General features: G+C 40.5%; 2 protein-coding genes across 7 annotated transcripts in view; both read right to left on the bottom strand.

Annotated features, from left to right (window-relative positions):
• Positions 1–19,534, bottom strand: part of ELOVL6 (ELOVL fatty acid elongase 6) — a 129,798-nt gene that overhangs the window by 11,144 nt on the left and 99,120 nt on the right. The window lies entirely within an intron of this gene.
• LOC145720134 (large ribosomal subunit protein uL16-like) lies at positions 18,172–18,903 on the bottom strand. Its single transcript, XM_081811993.1, has one exon. It carries the CDS (start codon positions 18,862–18,864, stop codon positions 18,220–18,222), a length of 645 nt encoding a protein of 214 aa, XP_081668119.1. The 5' UTR covers positions 18,865–18,903; the 3' UTR covers positions 18,172–18,219.

Here is a 19,534-nt window from a genome sequence, read left to right as displayed (position 1 = left end):
TTGAGACTAGTAGCAGCCTCACCAAATTCAGAATAGGAGCTTTCATTTCTCCTCTGAGGCATTATTGTTTAAGAGATCTTAAGAGGGGCTCCTGAGTGGCTCAGTCATTAAGCGTCTGCCTTCGGCTCGGGTCATGATCCCGGGGTCCTGGGATCGAGTCCCGCATCGGGCTCCCTGCTCCGCGGGGAGCCTGCTTCTCCCTCTCCCACTCCCCCTGCTTGTGTTCCCTCTCTCGCTGTGTCTCTCTCCGTCAAATGAGTAAATAAAATCTTTAAAAAAAAAAAAAGAAAAGAAAAGAAAGAAAAAATTACCAGAGGGAGAGGAGAGAGAAAGAGGAAGGAAGGATAAATTTGGGACTACAGTAATATAGTAGTATATAGTATAGGATATACTAATACAGTTAATATAGTTGAGTAATCATTATTAACTGAGTACTAACTGAGGTGACTGTGACAAAATAGTTAAAAATGTTAAGGGAGGGACGCCTGGGTGGCTCAGTCGTTAAGCATCTGCCTTCGGCTCAGGTCATGATCCCAGGGTCCTGGGATTGAGCCCCACATCGGGCTCCCTGCTCAGCGGGAAGCCTGCTTCTCCCTCTCCCACTCCCCCTGCTTGTGTTCCTGCTCTCGCTGTGTCTCTCTCTGTCAAATAAATAAAATCTTAAAAAAAAAAAAAAGTTTAATTCCTTCAAGAATGCCACCAACTAGGGGCTCCTGAGTGGCTCAGTCGTTAAGCATCTGCCTTCAGCTCAGGTCATGATCCCAGGGCCCTGAGATTGAGCCCCGCATCGGGCTCCCTGCTCGGCGGGAAGCCTGCTTCTCTGTCTCCCACTCCCCCTGCTTGTGTTCCCTCTCTCGCTGTGTCTCTCTCTATCAAATAAATAAATAAAATCTTAAAAAAATAAAAAGAGATCTTAAGAGTTGCTTCAGAATAAGCCATTCCACTAGGCCACAGGGTCCATAAACATGCATCCACCCACTAAAACCAAAGGTCAACTTTGCATAAAACCAAGGTAATAAAGGTGAATTCCTGGCAACTGTTTATCAAGTTGGGACTTTGTAAGTAGCTTCTTTAATGACATACAGCCTACATTAAATGGAATTACTCTTTCCAACATATAAAATGATCCTGCATAGTATTTTTGGTGTCACTTTACAGTTGTAGGTCCTATTTAATCCTTTAGTGGCTTCCCACTGCATACAGAATAAAACCCCCAGCTCCTTAATAGGACCCACAAGGCTCTGAATGCCCCTTTGTCCTCCATCTCCACCCTTCTCACCGGCCATTCTCTTCCTGCTCACTGTGAGCCAATCATTCCACCACTTTCTTACCCTTTCCGTTTTCTGCCTTAGGAACTTTGCATATATGTCCTCCTAGGGAGCTTTTCTCCCTGTTCACTCCAAGGCTGCTCCTTCTCACTTCCTTATCTCACAGAAACGTCCCTCCTAGCGGAAGGACCTGTATCCTTATAGTCCACAAACTGTCCTAATTTGAGAGTGGAGCACTGGAATTCATTGGTAAAGTCAGGTAATGGAGATTTTTCTGTCTTATCTGACTTGATTTTTTATGCGTTGTCTTTACCTCACCAGATGATGGCTAAATTGTATTACGAAAAGTGGCCACCATCACCAAGTTAAGGTGATTCGCACATTGGGCCCTTTGATTTTGCTGCTATGAAGGTAATACGGAAATGCGGATGTGGCATCTCCGCTGAGCATATGTAGGAGACGCTGTTGGTTGCCTAGTCAAGAGCCAAGTCTTTCCTCTTTCTCTGTTTGAAAAGAATCCTGATTTTGTCCAGTTTCTCTCAACCCATAATTCTCCCAAGGAAGGTGACATCATCTTCGATTTAGGAGTGCATCCTAATTACTTAAGCTAGTTTTAGTAATCCCATTTCTCTTATCGGTGATTGGTTAGGGCTGGGCACTGACCCACTTCTAGCCAATGTGATGTGAGGACCGGGCTGCTGGGGACCGTGTGGGAAAGGTTTCCTTGCTCTTTGCTATGTATTGCCTGGAAGTGCAGTAGCCAGCTATCTTCCCAAAGGGAAGGAGCTACCCTGAGGCCAAAAGTTATTGCTGCAAAATGTGACCAAGCTAGGGACTTAACCAATCTTTCAGTGACCCCATTGCAAGGCTTCTTGTTTTTTGATAAAGCTTTCCTATCGTCCTAAGCCCTTTCGAGTTCTGCTTTCTATTACTTGTGTTCCAGCAGACACAACACACAAGATCGGATTTTCAGTAGATCTTTGAACACTAGTTAACATTTTGTGGCTACCCAATATGTCTGAGTCAAGATACTGCTGGTCAGCTACTTACTAAATCAGTTATCTGCTTTCCATAAACCAGTGGGAGATAAGTCGGTGACTTTCGTACAAGCCCAAAGCAGAGAAACACACAAGTGACACGCTTTCAATATGTATTGGTCTCTGCTCAGTAGCCCCTGGTCCAGGACGTTTCTGAAGCATCAGCATACTGTCCAGAACTAACACCAGCCCACTGTATACAGCCAGCCGAGCCCCTCCTCCACTGTTTTGCTGCTAGACTCTGGGCTTCGTACATGATCAGAGACAAGGAAAGCACCTCTGGAAGAGTTACTGTCCTTTCATCTTCTTTAGTCTCAAAAATCATTGTAGTTTATACAGCCCATTTCTTAAGCATTGGCACGGTTTAATTTATTCTTTCAGTTGCTAAATATGTACTGGCGAAGTCCCAGATGCCAGGCTAGCAAGAAGAAATCAGCTACCTCTGGCTAGGGGTGGGGGCGGTCCTGGAAGACTTCAGAGGAAGTGGGATTTGACTTCGGGATTCCGAGTTTGAGGGTCAGGGTACAAGGAGGTCATTTCGGAGCACGGCAGCATTAGAAATGTAGGTATGACGTGGCCACAGTATTGCTGGCAACCAGCGTGTAGCACGTATTATCGTCCCGTATCTGGACCTCAGCCTCACTCCCTAAGCTCCGAACAATAAGACTGACTCAGAACAGAGGACAGTGCATTTTTCAGGGAAACCGTCAGTGCCAGCCATCGGGCCTGTGTGTCTGTGGGCAAAGGCGCTTTGTTGTGGTGTGACAATGCTCCTGCTGGGAGGCCGTCAGGGAGCTGCTTAGCCAATGGGATGATTGTTATCAGTGGGAAGCCAGGAGCTCTGCCCTGGTACATCTCAGCCACGGTACACTTTGGAATCACGTGGCTTTTTATTATAACTAGGCTCAAGCCCTAAGGCTATGATACCTTACCAAGAAATACTTTAGCTCAGGAGACTTTTTTCCTTCTTAAGTCACACCATCTCTTTTTTCTTTTTTGAATTAATTCATTTATTTCAGCAAGCTCTATACCCACCGTGGGCTCGAACTCATGACCCCCAGATCAAGAGTCGCGTGCTCTCCCGACTGAGCCAGCCAGGCGCCCCTGAAGTTATATCATCTTGAGAGACACCGTGATGTAAAAGACAGATACGCAGCTTATGTTCTGCATCCCCCAGTCCTTGCTTATACTCACGGCAGACATTTCTAATCAATCTTGACACTCTTCCTGGCCATGCCTGGACATGATCTCAACATTCTCAACATTCTCAACCACTCTAAACCAACCAATCCAACAGATGAGAGCTGCAAATTCTAGTCACACTTGCTCTCACTTGCTAGTTTCATGACTGGGCAAACTAACTTCTGTAAGTCTTTATTCATCTGAAATGTTAATATCTCATGTGCATATTAGGTCTATGAATTTTGTAGGACAATATAGGTAAAGTAGTTAGTGTAGAGCCTCTGATATGTAGGTGCTGAAGAAAACAGTTTTTATTATGTTACTATTATTCCTTTATTACTATTCATCGTTGTTATTAATGCCACTTTACTTGGTCTGTCCTTCAATTTGGAAAAGGACTTTTACCTGTCTAACCTCACTGTGTCAGGTAAGAGAGGTTAAAGTTAATTAGCCCGAATCGAAAGTCAAGAAAATACATGTACAGAGAATTTGATTTGCACTGATGATTATTCATATTATTAAGCATTTTATAGAAAGTATTTATTGTTAAAGTGTTTTTTTTCATGAGCCAACTTTTCACAAAACAAGTAACAGCCAGCAAGTTCACAAGAGGATGTGAACTATGCCTTTTCCATAGAACTTCTTGAAGGAGACTGGTGTGGAAAAGCATCTGGTTCATGTAAAATTTATCTTTTAATCAGATGATAAAGATTATTCTAAATCTAGGGGCTCAAAGAAGCTGAGAGTCTGGGCCATTGGGTTTAACGAGGGCAGATTAGTGTTATATCCCATGTCTTTTCCCAGCTGTAAGGTCACACTGGCATCTTTTTAAAGAAATATATAATTTTTCTTGTCAAAGTCCAGTTTTGATTGTAACAGTTAATGGAGCAGGAGAGAGCTCAGTGAAGGGAGAAGTGGATGTTTCTGCTCTCTTTCACCTACATTAGGCATAATGTGGCAAGGAGATCTGGAAGAAATCACGGCCCTGATTAGCTAAGGTGTTTCTTCTCAAACAAATGTTCTGGAGTCCTAGTCCAGAAGAAGTCTGTTTCTTCATCATTAGCCATTTGCCATGGCGTGGACTCAAGGAGGTATCAAGAATGCTTACTGGACTGTTAATTGTGGTATTATGGGGGTGGGAGAGAGAACCTTCTCTTTTATACTATATACACATTTCTGCATTGCTTGACTGTTTTAAAGCAAGCATATATCAGATTGACAATTAAAAAAATGTTTAAATGGGTGCTTAGCTATAATTGATATAATGACCAAGCAATCACAATTGTACTAACTTTCAAGGCTTTACATAAACTTTTTAGTGTGAAGTTGAGATACAACACTACTCCCTGATCAGCCAGCCCATGATGACACCTGGGCTAGTAGAAAAGACTGGGAGACAAAGCATGTATATCTGGTTGGGATTCTTCTTTGGATATATAATGTACTCCATTACACAGATGTTGAAACATTTAGAGTAGAAGTTTGGAAAACAAGTTCTCATTTTCAGGTTGTATTAGTTTTTTTCCTTTCACAAGTTAAGTATTGGAATCCTTTCTAAAAAAGTGCGAGAGACATGGCGAATCTTCATTCAAACCCAGCCTCTTACCATGAGACCCCTTCATTTACCAAGTTGAGAAAAGTCTGAATAACTCTGTGTTCCAGCCTTCCAATTTTACTGGCATCTGGTAGTCAAAGTGGAGTAATCTCAATAGTAACTACAGAATCCCAGAATTCTGCTCTGGGTAGAAAGACTCCTAAGGTATAAATCATCAATAATCCTTTCAATTGTTTCAACTGGAACATCAATGGTAGATACAGTTTTACATTGTTCCCTTATTGGCCCTCAACTTAAATGCGAGGTGTTTTGGATTCAAAACAAGGGTTTTGGAGAGGTTTTTTTTCTGAAGTGCCAACCACTGGAACCCCTCAACCTGCTAACTCAATAACCAAAGGTGCAGTTACTTTTAGGATTGGGCAATGAAAATGTTTTATTATACTTGTATCCTATAATCGGAAAAAGGAAAAAAAGAAGTGTGATGTTTTGTCAGTTGTCGAAACATGGCAACAGCTGATCCAACAGTAGCAACTCTACAAACATAAGAGAGGTCACTGATTTTCCTGATAACAAAACTTGAATTACCACTTGTCATAGACTCTGACAGTTTTCAGAGAAGGAAGAATATTCAATGATTCCAGAACAGGTTAAAAGCAAATTAACAGCAACCCAAAAATCCACTCTAATGCCTTTAGATTCCAGAGGTGATACAGGATTACAGCGCTTGTGACAGGGAGTAATGGCGTCTCCATGTCATGTCATGTTTCTTTTGACAAAGTGCAATCTAGCTTCTAAAACCTTTCCACATCTGATGACAGGCACCCTTAATAGAGAATGTCTACTTAAGTTGGGTCTAGTATTTGGCCTGTGTTAAAAATACATTTTTCAATAATAATATAACAAACCATAAAGGTGTGCATTTTTTGCCCAAGAAATCAGTAGTTAAATGGGAATATACACTGTAGTTTATTTTTATTTTTTTAAATATTTTATTTATTTATTTATTTGAGAGAGTGAGAATGAGAGAGAGAGAGAGAGAGAGAGCACATAAAATCAGAGGGAGAAGCAGACTCCCTGCTGAGCAGGGAGCCCGACGTGGGACTCGATCCCAGGACTCCAGGATCATGACCTGAGCTGAAGGCAGTCACTTAACCGACTGAGCCACCCAGGCGCCCCCACATTGTAGTTTTTAATAATTTACTTCCCCCATTCTTTCACTAACAAATAGAGTGTACAATTTCATCTCTCACTGAGTGATCATTTCTAGGTTTGACTCATTTGTCTTGAAAGGAATGTTTAATCAGACATCTCCATTAGAAAGTCTCTCAGACAGCTTGGGGACCAAGACACATGAGGCTAAAATTGCATATTATATATATCAAAATTGAACATACACATATCTTATGACATAGTACTTCCATTGTTGGAAACACAACATGCCCTTTAGGCATACTTGCAAAAATATACCATATTGTATGTTGTGTAATACAGAAAAGATGGTTAGAACAAAATCTAAAAGCCCACTGATATGAGAAGAGTTAAGTAAATTACAATGAACACAATACAAACTATAAAGTGTGCCAGGCACATCTTCCTGAGGTGCTGACCAATGGAAAAGCTCCAAAGTACAAGAGGATTCAGTGAAAAATGTAAGGAGCAAAGCATTCTGTATGGAATGATCCAACATTTTAAAAAGGTTTTAAGGTTACACATACATGTACTGATGGCTATAAAAATACTTATGGAAAAAGCCCTTCAAACTGTTAACAATGAGTCCTACTCGAATTTTGTTTTACAATAGCCATGTGTTACTCTTTTTCAGAAGCTATTAGAAACCTAATTTTTAGTGCCCATTTCTAATATTTATAATCTGATGTTAAATTAACCTTGGGATTTTTTTTCTGAATAAAAAAGGATATGTTAAAAGTCTAAATGTTGCTTAGATAATGACTGCTTTGCTTCTCAGAGGTCAGACATATTAGAAGGAGTTTTTAGTCTAGAGGGGATTCAGACAGCCAATAGCAATCATGAAGAAGACCAGACATAAATCATTTAAAACTGAGTAAAAGTACTGAGTAGAAAAGCCGAGCCTAGTTTAGAATAGGAGGAGGAGGATACCTGTGGCCTCTGTGGAGAACTATCACTTAGTCTTGAAGCATGGAGTAGCTCCCACTGCATTTCTGGTGATGGTACCTAATTGTTAAATAGTATCACAGAGAATGATGTTCATGAACTCCTAATTAAAATGTTACATGTTGAAGTGTGGAATCCATCAGAGCTAAAGGCTTCATGCAAGCAGCTGTAGGTGAGGAAAGTCTTGCAGAGACTACAGAGAAGGGATCTTAGCGGGTAACATGGTTCCCTGACAGACAAACAGAAGGTGGGCGCGCCCTCTAGGACTGCTCTCTCCACTTACCGCAAATCCCCTTGGTAAGTCAGAAAACATCAGTCTCAAACAGATGTTCTTATTTAATGTTTGATGGGAAGGGTTGACTTCAATTCACTTTCTGATGAACAGTTTATTCTCTAAACTTGTGAATCTAAGCATTAAAAAAAGGAAAAGCCATACTATGGGTCTGAATATTGCTTAGATCAGACTGTAGGGTACAGTCCTTGCATCTGGAGTGTGCAACTTGGATATAACACACTTGCTCCAGGTATCTGACAAGGCAAAGAAATGCTGGCTGAAGTTAAAAAAAAAAAAAAAAAAAAACCTGATAAAACCCAGCCTGGCAGAGTGGGGAGGCAAGAGGGGTGGGGAGATTAAAAAATAATAATGGTAAGGACAATTGGTACCATAATAGATTTCAATTAGAATTTCCCCAAAGAAACATAATACCTGGCTATAGAACTCATAACATTTTAATTTGAATTTGAAATTTTAAGATTGCACTGTGTCTCATAAAACAGACAGGATTTTCTTTCACTATTATTTGAGCTACTATTATTATGTTTCAATCTGAGCTAGAGGAATTTCATCTCCTTGGAACAACCAGTAACCTTCGCCCCGTCAGGGCCAGAGTGGAAGGCGGCCACACAATGTCAGCTTCAGTTCTTGTTGACAAGTACTTGGGTCTGTGCAAGCATTGTGCTAGATGCTGGCAAAGTATTTCACATTTGAAGAACTTTATTGAGCTCCTCCATTATGAAATTTGGTTTTTACAATTTCACGGAGCACCCCTATCCTGGTTATAGAGACAAAGGCATAGGCACGGGAAGGGCAAGGGACTGGTCCAAGGTCACCCAGTTACTAAGTACCAGAATTTTCTGACCACAGCTCCAGTGCTGATACAGGACTCCTTACCAGGCTTTCATTTAGCATAATGGTTCTTAGCCCGATTGGATATTACATTCACCAAAAAGGGCTAAAACAATTCTAATGTCTAAGACCCATCTCCAATGAACTGACTCAGAACCTCAGATATGGAGGCATGAATGGGTCTGAGTTAGGGACATTCTGGAGACTTCACCCTCCAAGATGCCTTCCTGACTGTTCCCCTCCCTCACCCATCATTCCTACTTCATGAACCTTTGGATGAAGCTGTTCAGGTAGCTGACGAAGAAAGTTACTTATCTATACATCGGTGCTGTGCTAGATGAGAACACTTGTCCCTGAATTTTAAGTCTTAGAGTTCTGCTAAATTCCACAAAATTAATGTCTTTTGATGGGTATGTTTTCTGCCTTTGCCTTATCTTCTTTACTCAACCACTGATGGGGATGTCATCTAATGCATTCCAGGGCAAGTGGAGACTGGCCCACAACTGTCAACTACATTTGGAAAGAACAACGTGCGGTTTCCAGACTTTTACAATGGGAACAAAGAGATAAAGTACTACCAGTAGCGAACCCAATTAAGTACCGTAGAAAATTAAAATAGGGGAGTTGAATGAACTAAAAGGAACCTAAAAATAAATGTGGGCAGTAGCAAAGATTAATGTTGAAGCCAAACAACTCACCAAGATCACAGAAGTGGTTAATCATCTTGTTTCTACAAAAAACTTTCTTCCTTTGAAAAAATTCTTAATCCCTTTTGGAATATTACAAACCTACTGGGACAGCGATAATTCCAGTACTAAGATTAATAGCATTGCCTCACTCACTCCACTGCACAGTCTTAACTAGGTGTCCCAGGCACATGAGGAATCCAACTTTTTTTCTGAGGGATGATAAATGAAAATTTCATTGGGAGAGTACTTGAATTGAAATATAACATTATCTGTAGTAAAAATAAAGGAAACTTTAAGGACGGCACGTACTGCATGGAGCACTGGGTGTTATACGAAAACAATGGGTTGTGGATCACCACATCAAAAACCAATGATGTATTGCATGGTGACTAACATAACACAATAAAATTAAAAAAAAAATAAAGGAAACCTTAAAAACAAGGTTCAGAAGCCCTGTAGGGGGAGCTCTCACACACTACTCCCTGTGACAAGACGCATACCTGGTATTCCCCAACCCCAATAGGAAGAAGCTTACTTAACATATTCAAGCAGGAGGAAGGAAGAATTTCTCCTGGTCTAGCAACAGCCCAGCCAATGAGAAACCGCCACAGTCAATGAGAGGCCATAACAGCCCCTCCCACCTTCCCCCTCTCCCTTGTAAAAGTAAGCTCGCCTCCACTCTCTGGACTTGCCTATGGTTTGAGTGTTCTGAACTGCAATTCTGTTATTCTGGAATAAACTCATTTTGCTGGTAAAATAGCTGGCTCTTTTATCTTTTTAAGGTCAACACTGTAAAAACTGTAAAAACAACCCAACCCCAAAACAAATAAAATAAAAAGGGAGGAAGGAAGGGAGGGTGGGAAGAAAGAAGGAAAAGAAAGAGAAGGGGGAAAAAAGAAAAGAAAAGAGAAAAAGTTATTACAACTCCCAGTTTTCCACAGACTTAAATTGAGGGACTGGAAATATCCTTTAGGATTTCAGCCCTAAACTTCTGTGAGCTCATGTAGTAACTATAAGAAAGGGAGGAAATATGGGTCATAAAAGTTGCTGCTCTCTATATGCCCAGTTCATTCCTTTGGGCTTATTGATCTAAAAAGCCATTAGATAAATTTTTACAACCTTTCTAAGCAGCACATTGACTTAATTTTCATAGTTGTTCACAGTAATTGAATTACTCTAATCACAAGACATACCCAAGAAAGTAAATTTAAACAATATTCTTTCTAAAAATATTTATTAAGTATGAATGCCTACTAAGGTGATAGGCCCTATCTCACTCCTTTCAGAAAGAGTTTTGTTCAAGGGGTGCCTGGGTGGCTCAGTCAGACTTCAGCTCAGGTCATGATCTCAGGGTCCTGGGATTGAGCCCTGCATCTGGCTCCCTCCTCAGCGGGAAGTCTGTTTCTCCCTCTCCCTCTGCCCCTCCCCACCACTCATGCTCTCTCTCTCTCACTCTCACAAATAAATAAATAAAAAGTTAAAAAAAAAAAAAAAGAAGCCTGAGAATTTCCCCTCTCCTGCACCTCAAGAGCCAAACCAAAGCCTCCATAATCCATCACAACAAGGTCATGGGAACTCATGGCCCCGATTTAATCACAAAATAATTTTAGAAACAAAAATCATAGCACAGATAAGCACATTTTTATACATTTGTGTATACCAGGTCTAATTAGAGAAGAAAAATTCACTTTGTTCCTTCATTTTTATACAGATCTTGGTTTGCTTCCCATTTCCATTTTTCCTATTAATCCAAATTTTTCTGTAGAGCGTTCAAATGGGATATGTTTGTTATCAACTAGCAGCAAAAAGTGAAAATGACTGATACGGATGCTTATTTAATATGCCTATGAAAAGTTTCATACACTAAATTTCACCTATCTTGATCCAATTAAATAAAACGTGCACATCCCTCAATAAGACTATTAATGTAGTAAGGACTTAATAAAATGTTAATCACTAGTAAAATAAAAGACCCATTGAGATAATACATGTGAAAATATTTCTAGTAACTATGGCATCGTCTAGAAGTTTAAGGTATTATCAGAAAGGCAGGGGGCGCCTGGGTGGCTCAGTTGTTAAGTGTCTGCCTTCGGCTCAGGTCATGATCCCAAGGTCCTGGGATCGAGCCCCGCATGGGGCTCCCTGCTCCACGGGAAGCCTGCTTCTCCCTCTCCCGCTCCCCCTGCTTGTGTTCCCTCTCTCGCTGTGTCTCTCTCTGTCAAATAAATAAAATCTTTAAAAAAAAAAAAAAAAAAAGAAAGGCAGTCTGGTGTTAGGCCAAGAAAATTTGACAACCAGATTCCTAATCTCATCTCCTTTACCTGTTGAGTGCTTTAAATGTCCCATAATCTCATAAATCTCACTTTCTTTATAAAATGGAGATGGCCCTGTCTAATATTCTTCCTACATCACAAGTTATCATGAGGATCATATAAGCTGATGGATGTTAAAGTCACTGACTTGATGACAGTAAAAACATTATTACTGATACCACTACTCTCTTTCATCAACAAATCTTTTCCTGACTAAGTCCGTCTCATTGACAATCTCTCTAATTTCTGTCTAAGCACACACACTCATAGTAACTGGGTTCTGTGAATTTGTAAGGGCTAGGAACATGCTTAAACTGTCTTACCTATTCTGCTTATTTTTCTGTTTTTCTTTCTTCCTCACCAAAAAAATTTTTTTTTAAGGTCAATCTGTTAGATTTTAATGACAATGTTTTGGTAACATTCGAGAAGAGACATCTAGGTGGACATTCGTCTCTTAGGAAGAAATCCTACTGGACTACTAACAGATTAACAATTGAAAACAACAATGCCACCAAAAACAATACAGAGTGCATTAAAGCTCAGATCCCTTGTTTTAATACTGGAAAAAATGTCAAGCCCATTCACTCTCCTGGTTGGGACCACAAGTCTATGGAAATATTTCCATCTCTTATGTTTCTATAATACATGTGGCACTGAGCTCATAGGAGCTGGTAGTCGGAACATCTTGCACCTGGATTAGCTTGGCATTTTGATCACTTGTATCCTAGGAGTATTCTTCCCACAGAGGAATTTTTTTTTTTTTTTAATGTTCAAGGCAGAAACAGCTTAAAATGGCATTAAGTATGCTTTCACAAATTATCTTAAAGATTTGTGAGACATAAGACAGGAAGTTGTGTTTGTGAATTATCCATGGCCCTTAGGCATCTGTAAATAATAGAAGCTCAATGGATATTTTGTGTGTTGTGACATTTATGATTATGCATAGGATTGGTAGTACAAACACAGGTTTTGGGGCGCCTGGGTGGCTCAGTCGTTAAGCGTCTGCCTTGGGCTCAGGTCATGATCACGGGGTCCTGGGATCGAGTCCCACATCGGGCTCCCTGCTCTGTGGGAAGCCTGCTTCTCCCTCTCCCTCTCCCCCTGCTTGTGTTCCCTCTCTCGCTGTGTCTCTGTCAAATAAATAAAATCTTTAAAAAAAAAAAATACAAACACAAGTTTCAAAAAGTCTAGGCACCTTGCTTGCTTTCTCTTGCTTCACAGATCCTCAGGCTATTGAATTTTCCAAATGGCCTTATCATGCATACCTAAACTCCTCAGGCCTCTGTAAATTTCCTTAGGGAAGAAGGCCTTCTTACTTCATCATTACATGTGAGTGTGGAGGAACAAGGAGAATTCCTTCCATGTCTGTCCCTTGACCTCCCGGCCATATCAGCAAATAAGATGGTGTCCTTGAGGCTTTAGGGGTTTTCTCTCTTCTGGAGGAAAAGCCTGTTTCCATCTGGTGTTTGAGAAGGGAAATAAAAAGATTAGTCTAGAACACAAGTGGAAAGCTGTTGGTTTGTGTTTGGCATTTCCAGCCTCACTTTCTGGCCTTCTCCCTTGTCCTTGCTCCTTTCCTTTCCCGTAACCTATGGCCCTTCAAACTTTGAGTTTCAAAATACAGATTCTTTTGCTTCTCCATTTTTATATAATTACTCCATTAGACATTAGAAGACAATGTGATCAAAGGAGAGATTTAATGAAACTCCCTTACTCTTTCTGGGGAGTTAGAGAAATTTTCAACTGAAGAATTGCACATAGTCCAAGTCTCTGAAGAATTCCAGACAGGGAAAGGGCAGGGGCTTTTACTCATTCATTCATTCAACCAATTTTGTTTTGTTTTGTTTTAAAGATTTTATTTATTTATTTGACAGAGAGAGAGAGTGGGAACAGGAACACAAGCAGGGGGAGCGGGAAAGGGAGAAGCAGGCTTCCCGCCGAGCAGGGAGCCTGATGCGGGGCTCGATCCCAGGACCCTGGGATCATGACCTGAGCAGAAGGCAGACGCTTAATGACTGAGCCATCCAGGCGTCCCCATTCAACCAATTTAGTATATGCCAGGCACTATTTTGGGTGAGGGAGAGGCCTAAAATTTTAGGACTTGGAGAAGATTAAAAAGAATATGGATAAGTCACTAGGTACTGGGATACAAGAGTAAACTCAACAGATAGGTTTTGCATTTTGTGGAGCTTACATTTTAAAGCAGGGACAGAGATAATATGTCAGGAAATATATAATATGCCAGATGATTGATGATAAGAAAGATTAGGGAGGGCTGGGTGGGGATTGGGCTTGTTGTTTTATTATTTTTATATATCCCATGTTATTTCCATATATATAGAAGGAAACCTTAGTAATATGGTACCATCTGAGCAAAGACCTGAAGGAAGGGATGGAGTGAGCTCCACAGTTGTCCTCTATCCCATGACCTCAACCTTGGCCTTCCACTGGATCCCTAGGTCAAGCTATGCCCTGTTCCTTTGTCTCTTGGAGCTGGAACTGCGACTGATCCACCAGGTCCCTTATGTCATCAAAAGCTTTATGCTCATGAATTCTGTCTATAAGGGGCTGGAGTAAAACCAAAGAAGTGAGCTCAAGCCAAAATCTCATGCTGTCCAATTTTTATTACTCTGGGAGCAAATTTACCTAAATCAAGAGTACTGGGAAGAGCCTTAGATGTCTCCTAGTCCAAACTCCTATACATCGAGCAATCACTTCAATACCAGTTAGGTGGATTTTCTAGTGAAATGACTTTTAAAATATTAGAACCAAAGACAAATCAAAAAGTCCAAATGGAAGCAACATAGGCCTTGGATAAAAATGCAAAAATTATTTCCTGAAGTAAATCAAAGTTTCCAGCAATGAAGAGATGATGGAATGAAACCTAACTTGATCAAAACTATTGCAGGTGTGGTGGTGTTCCATGGAAGGATTGTAACAGAGACAGTAACACAGTACGAGCACACTAGGAAACTGAGCAACAGTACATCAGTCACCAGCCGGCGTCAACACCAACAGAGTTGAAGGAATTGCCTGCTGATGACTCAGAACTTGAAGCTATAAAATGAACTTGTTTATAAGTAAGAATGAATTCGTGACGAGGATGGAAAAAAAGAGAGGCAAACATGAGTGCAACGTCTTGGGACAAAAATACTACGAAGCACGAGAGGATGAGGATGAAATCAGAACAATTTCTATAATTTATTATATATAACTACATACGATAGAGTGTCAAAAGTGTTCATTGTAGAATCATAACCATCATCCACAAACCTCTTTAGCAGCTCCTTAGAAATCTTAAATTAAGGCACCCCTTCAGGGCTGTTACATGTAAATATCAGAACCAGTAAATCTTACTTGAACATTGAGACACGAACATGGTGCCTATCATGAGCAAAATCAGAGAGCACAGACACCCCTTTAGAAAACTGATTTTATCGGGTTATTTCTATCTGGGTTTATTCACTTAAAAACTTTATTCCAGCTATGGCTACTACATTTATTATTCCTCACAGTGTGGATGTTCCCAAGATCTGCTGACAAATGCACAGCAGGAGGAGAAAATGATGTTTTCAGAGACTTAATTCATCCAGACAGCTGGTTTATTTTAAAAGAAGAAACTACCAAGCCACCCACCAGGATTGCTAAAATTAGGGAAAACTGACAATACCAAATGTTGGTGAGAGGATAGGGAGCAACTGGAATTTTCACATGCTGGTGGTGGAAGTGTAACTTGGTACAAACCTTTTGGCAGAACCTACTAAAGCTAAACCCTCTGACTGAGCAATTCCTCTCTTAGGTATATGCCCAACAGAAAGGCCAACATACTGCACACTAAAGACAGGCATAAAAATGTTCACAGTGGTATTATTCCTACCTCCAAAGTAGAAGCAAACCAAATGTCTATCTGTAAGAGAGTGAAATAAAATAAATGAAATATTATACATTAGGGAGAGCAAAGGAACTATCGCTACATGCAAAACCATAGATAATTCTCACAAATATAGTGCTGAATTAAAGCATCCAGACATACAAGAGTACAAATTGTACACTGTCCATATAAAGTTCAAATATAGGTAAAATTGATCTGATAGAGAAGTCAGACTAGCAGTTACTTTTGGGGAAATAATAATTGGGAAGGGGCACAGAGAGAAGCTTCTGGGGTGCTGATAATGATCATGATCCAGGCGGAGACTACGCAAGTGAGTTAACTTTGTTTAAAAAAAAAATTGTTTTGAATTATTTCCTTGGGATACATTCTCAGCAGTGGAATTACTGAGTTAAAGGGCTGGCTAAGAACTTTTTCTCGTAAAATTCTGTGTCAGATCATGTTAAATTTGAGGCATGATGGGACAACCAAAGAAGAAACTGCAGGTTGATATGAAACAGGGACTCAGGAAATGTGGCAAATCCTATATGTGTGTGAGAGGAGGGATGTGGGGTGGGAGACGCTAGAGTCATGGTGACATTTTGCTCACAGGAAGTCCTAGCAGAACCACAAGATGCCATTTGGGGGCTTGCTTTGCTTCTCACAGCTCTGTGGAGATGACAGTAGGCCAACCAGGAAGATGGTTGAGATATGATGCCCTCATGAAAGGTTACCAGAACACTGATGTTATTTCAGGTGCAAGAACCCAATTAATAGTCCATGGAGCTGGATAAAATGGCTATAAAAAAGTCAGAGACAAAGTAAGAGATGCGTGAGTAAGGATCAAGTATGCCGTAATTGACCAGAGTCACAGTCTGATGCCTCTCCAGAGTTTATCACGCACTGGACTTCTTAGCTATTGAACAACTCCCCCAAATCTCTAATTATTTAACAGGGATTGTCAGTGTAGGGAGTCCCTGGATTTGGGAGTGGGGGAGAGCATAGTGTTCACGGAGCACATAAGATGCCTGAAATTATATGAGAATTTTAATTATAGTGAACCATGGAGGTTAGTAAAAATGGAGATTTCCAGGCTCCAATTTAATAGCTTTGGGGGAAGACCCAGAAATGGAAATTTTTAATAGACATTCCAAGTGTTTTTGATGCAAATGGTCCACCGGTTACAGTCTGAGAAACTCAGCAAAGTTTCTCCTCTTTCCCTGGCTTATAAAATCATATTCTACCCCCCCCCTTTTTTTTTTTCATAGTCCCCTTTTATGGAGGTCACAAAAGACTGTCTGGAGGTGGCACCTTTAATTTTGACCTTGCTAGTTAAGTAAACAGCGTGCACTGAGCAAAGAACATGGGTTATGGGTCAGACCAACTAATTCTGATCCTGTTACCTATAAACTGTGTGTCTGTCGGTAAATTTCTTAATCACTAAGCATTAGTTCCTTCATCTGCCAACAGGGACACAGTTGCATTTTACATAGAGGTGGATCATGACATTTTGAAATATTGGTATATACAATATTAATAAGGACACCTGTGACATGTAAAATCTGAAGGAATATGAATACCCTATATCTAAAATATACTCAAGAATGACATAATTTCAAAGTTGACAGCCAAACTGATATAAACTATAATATTGCCACACGAGAGTACCACACTAGTGGGAAACAGAAATACCATCTCTCGTCAGCATCTTCTGAACTATGCTGTTCTTTAGGTGTCTCAGTAGTCCTGGGTGTGATTTTGGGGGACTACTGAGCTGTTACTTTAACAGTCACGGCTGGTAAATTATAACAATGCCATCCAAGTATTCATTAAGTGGGGGGTAGAACAGAGAAACATGTATCAGAAACCAAGAACTTTGGAATGAAGAAACAAAATTTAACACAATGAAGTTACTATTAGGCATGTATTTACTGTTGTGTTTAAAATGATTCCTATGGGGAAGGCCCCTGGCTGGCTCAGTAGGTACAGCATGCAACTGTTCATGTCCAGGTTTTGAGTTCAAGCCCCACTTGGGTCATAGAGGTTAATTAAAAATAAATAAATAGATAAAGGTATTACCTATATTTTAAAAAAAAGATTTTAAAAAATAAAATTATTCCTATGGGAAAACAGATTTTGAATTATGAAAGTTCTGAAATACTCGAATATTTTGAAATTTTTAAGGAATTCCTCTATCTCAAAAAATGTGACACCCTTATAACAGTATTTCCTTCATAGGTCTGTTGTGAGGATGATTAAGATAGTATAGATAAAGCACCTAGCATATTTCATCTAAATTGGCTATTAGGTTTGGAAATTTAGGGCAAAACCTAGGATTTCTTCGCTATTGTCAAGAGAGGGGACATGTTCACTTTAAATCAGAGTAATCCAAAATTTTTTTTGGAAAATGAAGAGTTTTCAGGATAAAAATTTTCCATTTAATATTGAGAACTACTTTCTGTCCCTCTCCTTCCACAAAGGTTTTCATCAATAACTTACAAGGCCCAAAGAAGTCCGGTTGAAATCCTTAGCTCTTATATTACTATAAAGCCTAAGAGTGGATAATAAGTTTGATTTTTTCCTCTCCTTTATTTTTTGTGGTTTTGATAAGATAATCCTTTATTTTGTATTCTGTTAGTTAAAGCAAACAGAACACTCAGAAAACTGCTCCCTTAGAAATATTTTTTATAAAATTCAGTCGCTATTCTTGCACCTTGGCTCACATTTCTTTCCTACTACAAGACCAGGGTTATCTGAACAGTCTGAAAACTTGGCAGTCAGAAAGAGTAATTATTCTCCATTTTGGACTTGGTCCAATTCAGGAAACAATAAAAGACTTCCAGTGGTTTGCAAGCCCAGCTGTCTCTGATACTCCTGTTCATTCTATAAAAATTCCTGAATGAGTTTCTTAGTGTGCACCTGCTGTTAATGTCACATCAGAGAAACTCACCCTTTCCTTTGTTTGTATAGTTACTTTTTTTTTTTTTTTTTTGACAGGAAGTAGGTTTTATTGGTGGGCATGAGTCGGGAGGGGGCAGTGCCGAGGTTCTCATGAGTGCAGAGCCCTCCATTTGTCCAAGGGACCACGATTAGGGATGTATTTGACCCCACAGCCATCTGGGATAAGCCGCTTTTCAGCCACCATGTCTTCAAATTCATCCGCATTAAACTTAGTAAAGCCCCACTTCTTGGAGATGTGGATCTTCTGGCGGCCAGGGAACTTGAACTTGGCCCTGTGTAGGGCCTCAATCACATGTTCCTTGTTCTGCAGCTTGGTACGGATGGACATGATGACTTGGTCAATGTGGACCCTGGCTACTGTGCCCTGGGGCTTTCCAAACGCACCCCGCATACCTGTCTGCAGCCTGTCAGCTCCAGCACAGGACAACATCTTGTTGATACGGATGACATGGAAGGGATGGAGCCGCACTCGGATGTGAAAACCATCTTTGCCACAGCTTTTCACCATGTACTTGTTGGCACAAATACGGGCAGCCTCCAGGGCTTCAGAGGAGAGCTGCTCGTATTCATCTGACACCATGTGGCCACATAGTGGGAACTCATCCACTTTTGCCTTCTTCCGCCCCAGGTCAAAGATGCGGATCTTGGCATCAGGGACACCTCTGCAGAAGCGAGACTTTGGATACGGCTTGTTCTTACAATACCGGTAACACCGGGCGGGGCGGCGGCCCATGGCGACACCAGGATCTTCAGTGGCGCGCCGAAGGAAAAGAGCTGTTTGTATAGTTACTTAAGTTGCATTAAGAAATAATCATTTAAAATTTATAGTGGGATGAAGGAGGAGTTAATATTTTTTCTGCCTCTTTGAATAAAGATTCCAAATACATGGCTTAATTAATTTTTTTGAAGGGTTTAAAATTATAGATCTATTTAGGATTTGTAAAACATCTCAGAGCCTTTTGCCTAGAAGTGTTTAAGGCAACAAGAAATAATGGATTGCCAGACCGAGGTGACCCTGATCCTAGGTTCAGAAGCTTCCAGTCCCTTCAGTCACTTCTACTCAAAGGTTTCAGTGAGCTGTGTGTGGAATTTGTGCCAAAACCGGTATCATGATGTTGTGGCTTGAATATGATAGGAGTCAAAATGAGAACCTATATTACGTTTCCTTTTCTCCACATGCTCACCAACACTTGTTATTTCTTGTCTTTTTTTTTTTTTTTTAAGATTTTATTTATTTATTTGAGACAGAGAGAATGAGAGAGACAGAGAGCACATGAGAGGGGGGAGGGTCAGAGGGAGAAGCAGGCTCCCTGCCGAGCAGGGAGCCCGATGCGGGACTCGATCCCGGGACTCCAGGATCATGACCTGAGCCGAAGGCAGTCGCTTAACCAACTGAGCCACCC

The sequence above is a fragment of the Leptonychotes weddellii genome, chromosome 2 (assembly GCF_054177405.1).
Source record: "Leptonychotes weddellii isolate Sample4059 chromosome 2, ASM5417740v2, whole genome shotgun sequence".
NCBI lineage: Eukaryota > Metazoa > Chordata > Mammalia > Carnivora > Phocidae > Leptonychotes > Leptonychotes weddellii.
Note: the sequence above shows the minus strand (reverse complement) of the source record. Positions and strands in the feature narration are given on the sequence as shown.

Coding starts and splice junctions, on each gene's coding strand:
- LOC145720134 (XM_081811993.1), bottom strand. CDS start 18,864: ATGGGCCGCCGCCCCGCCCGGTGTTACCGGTATTGTAAGAACAAGCCG.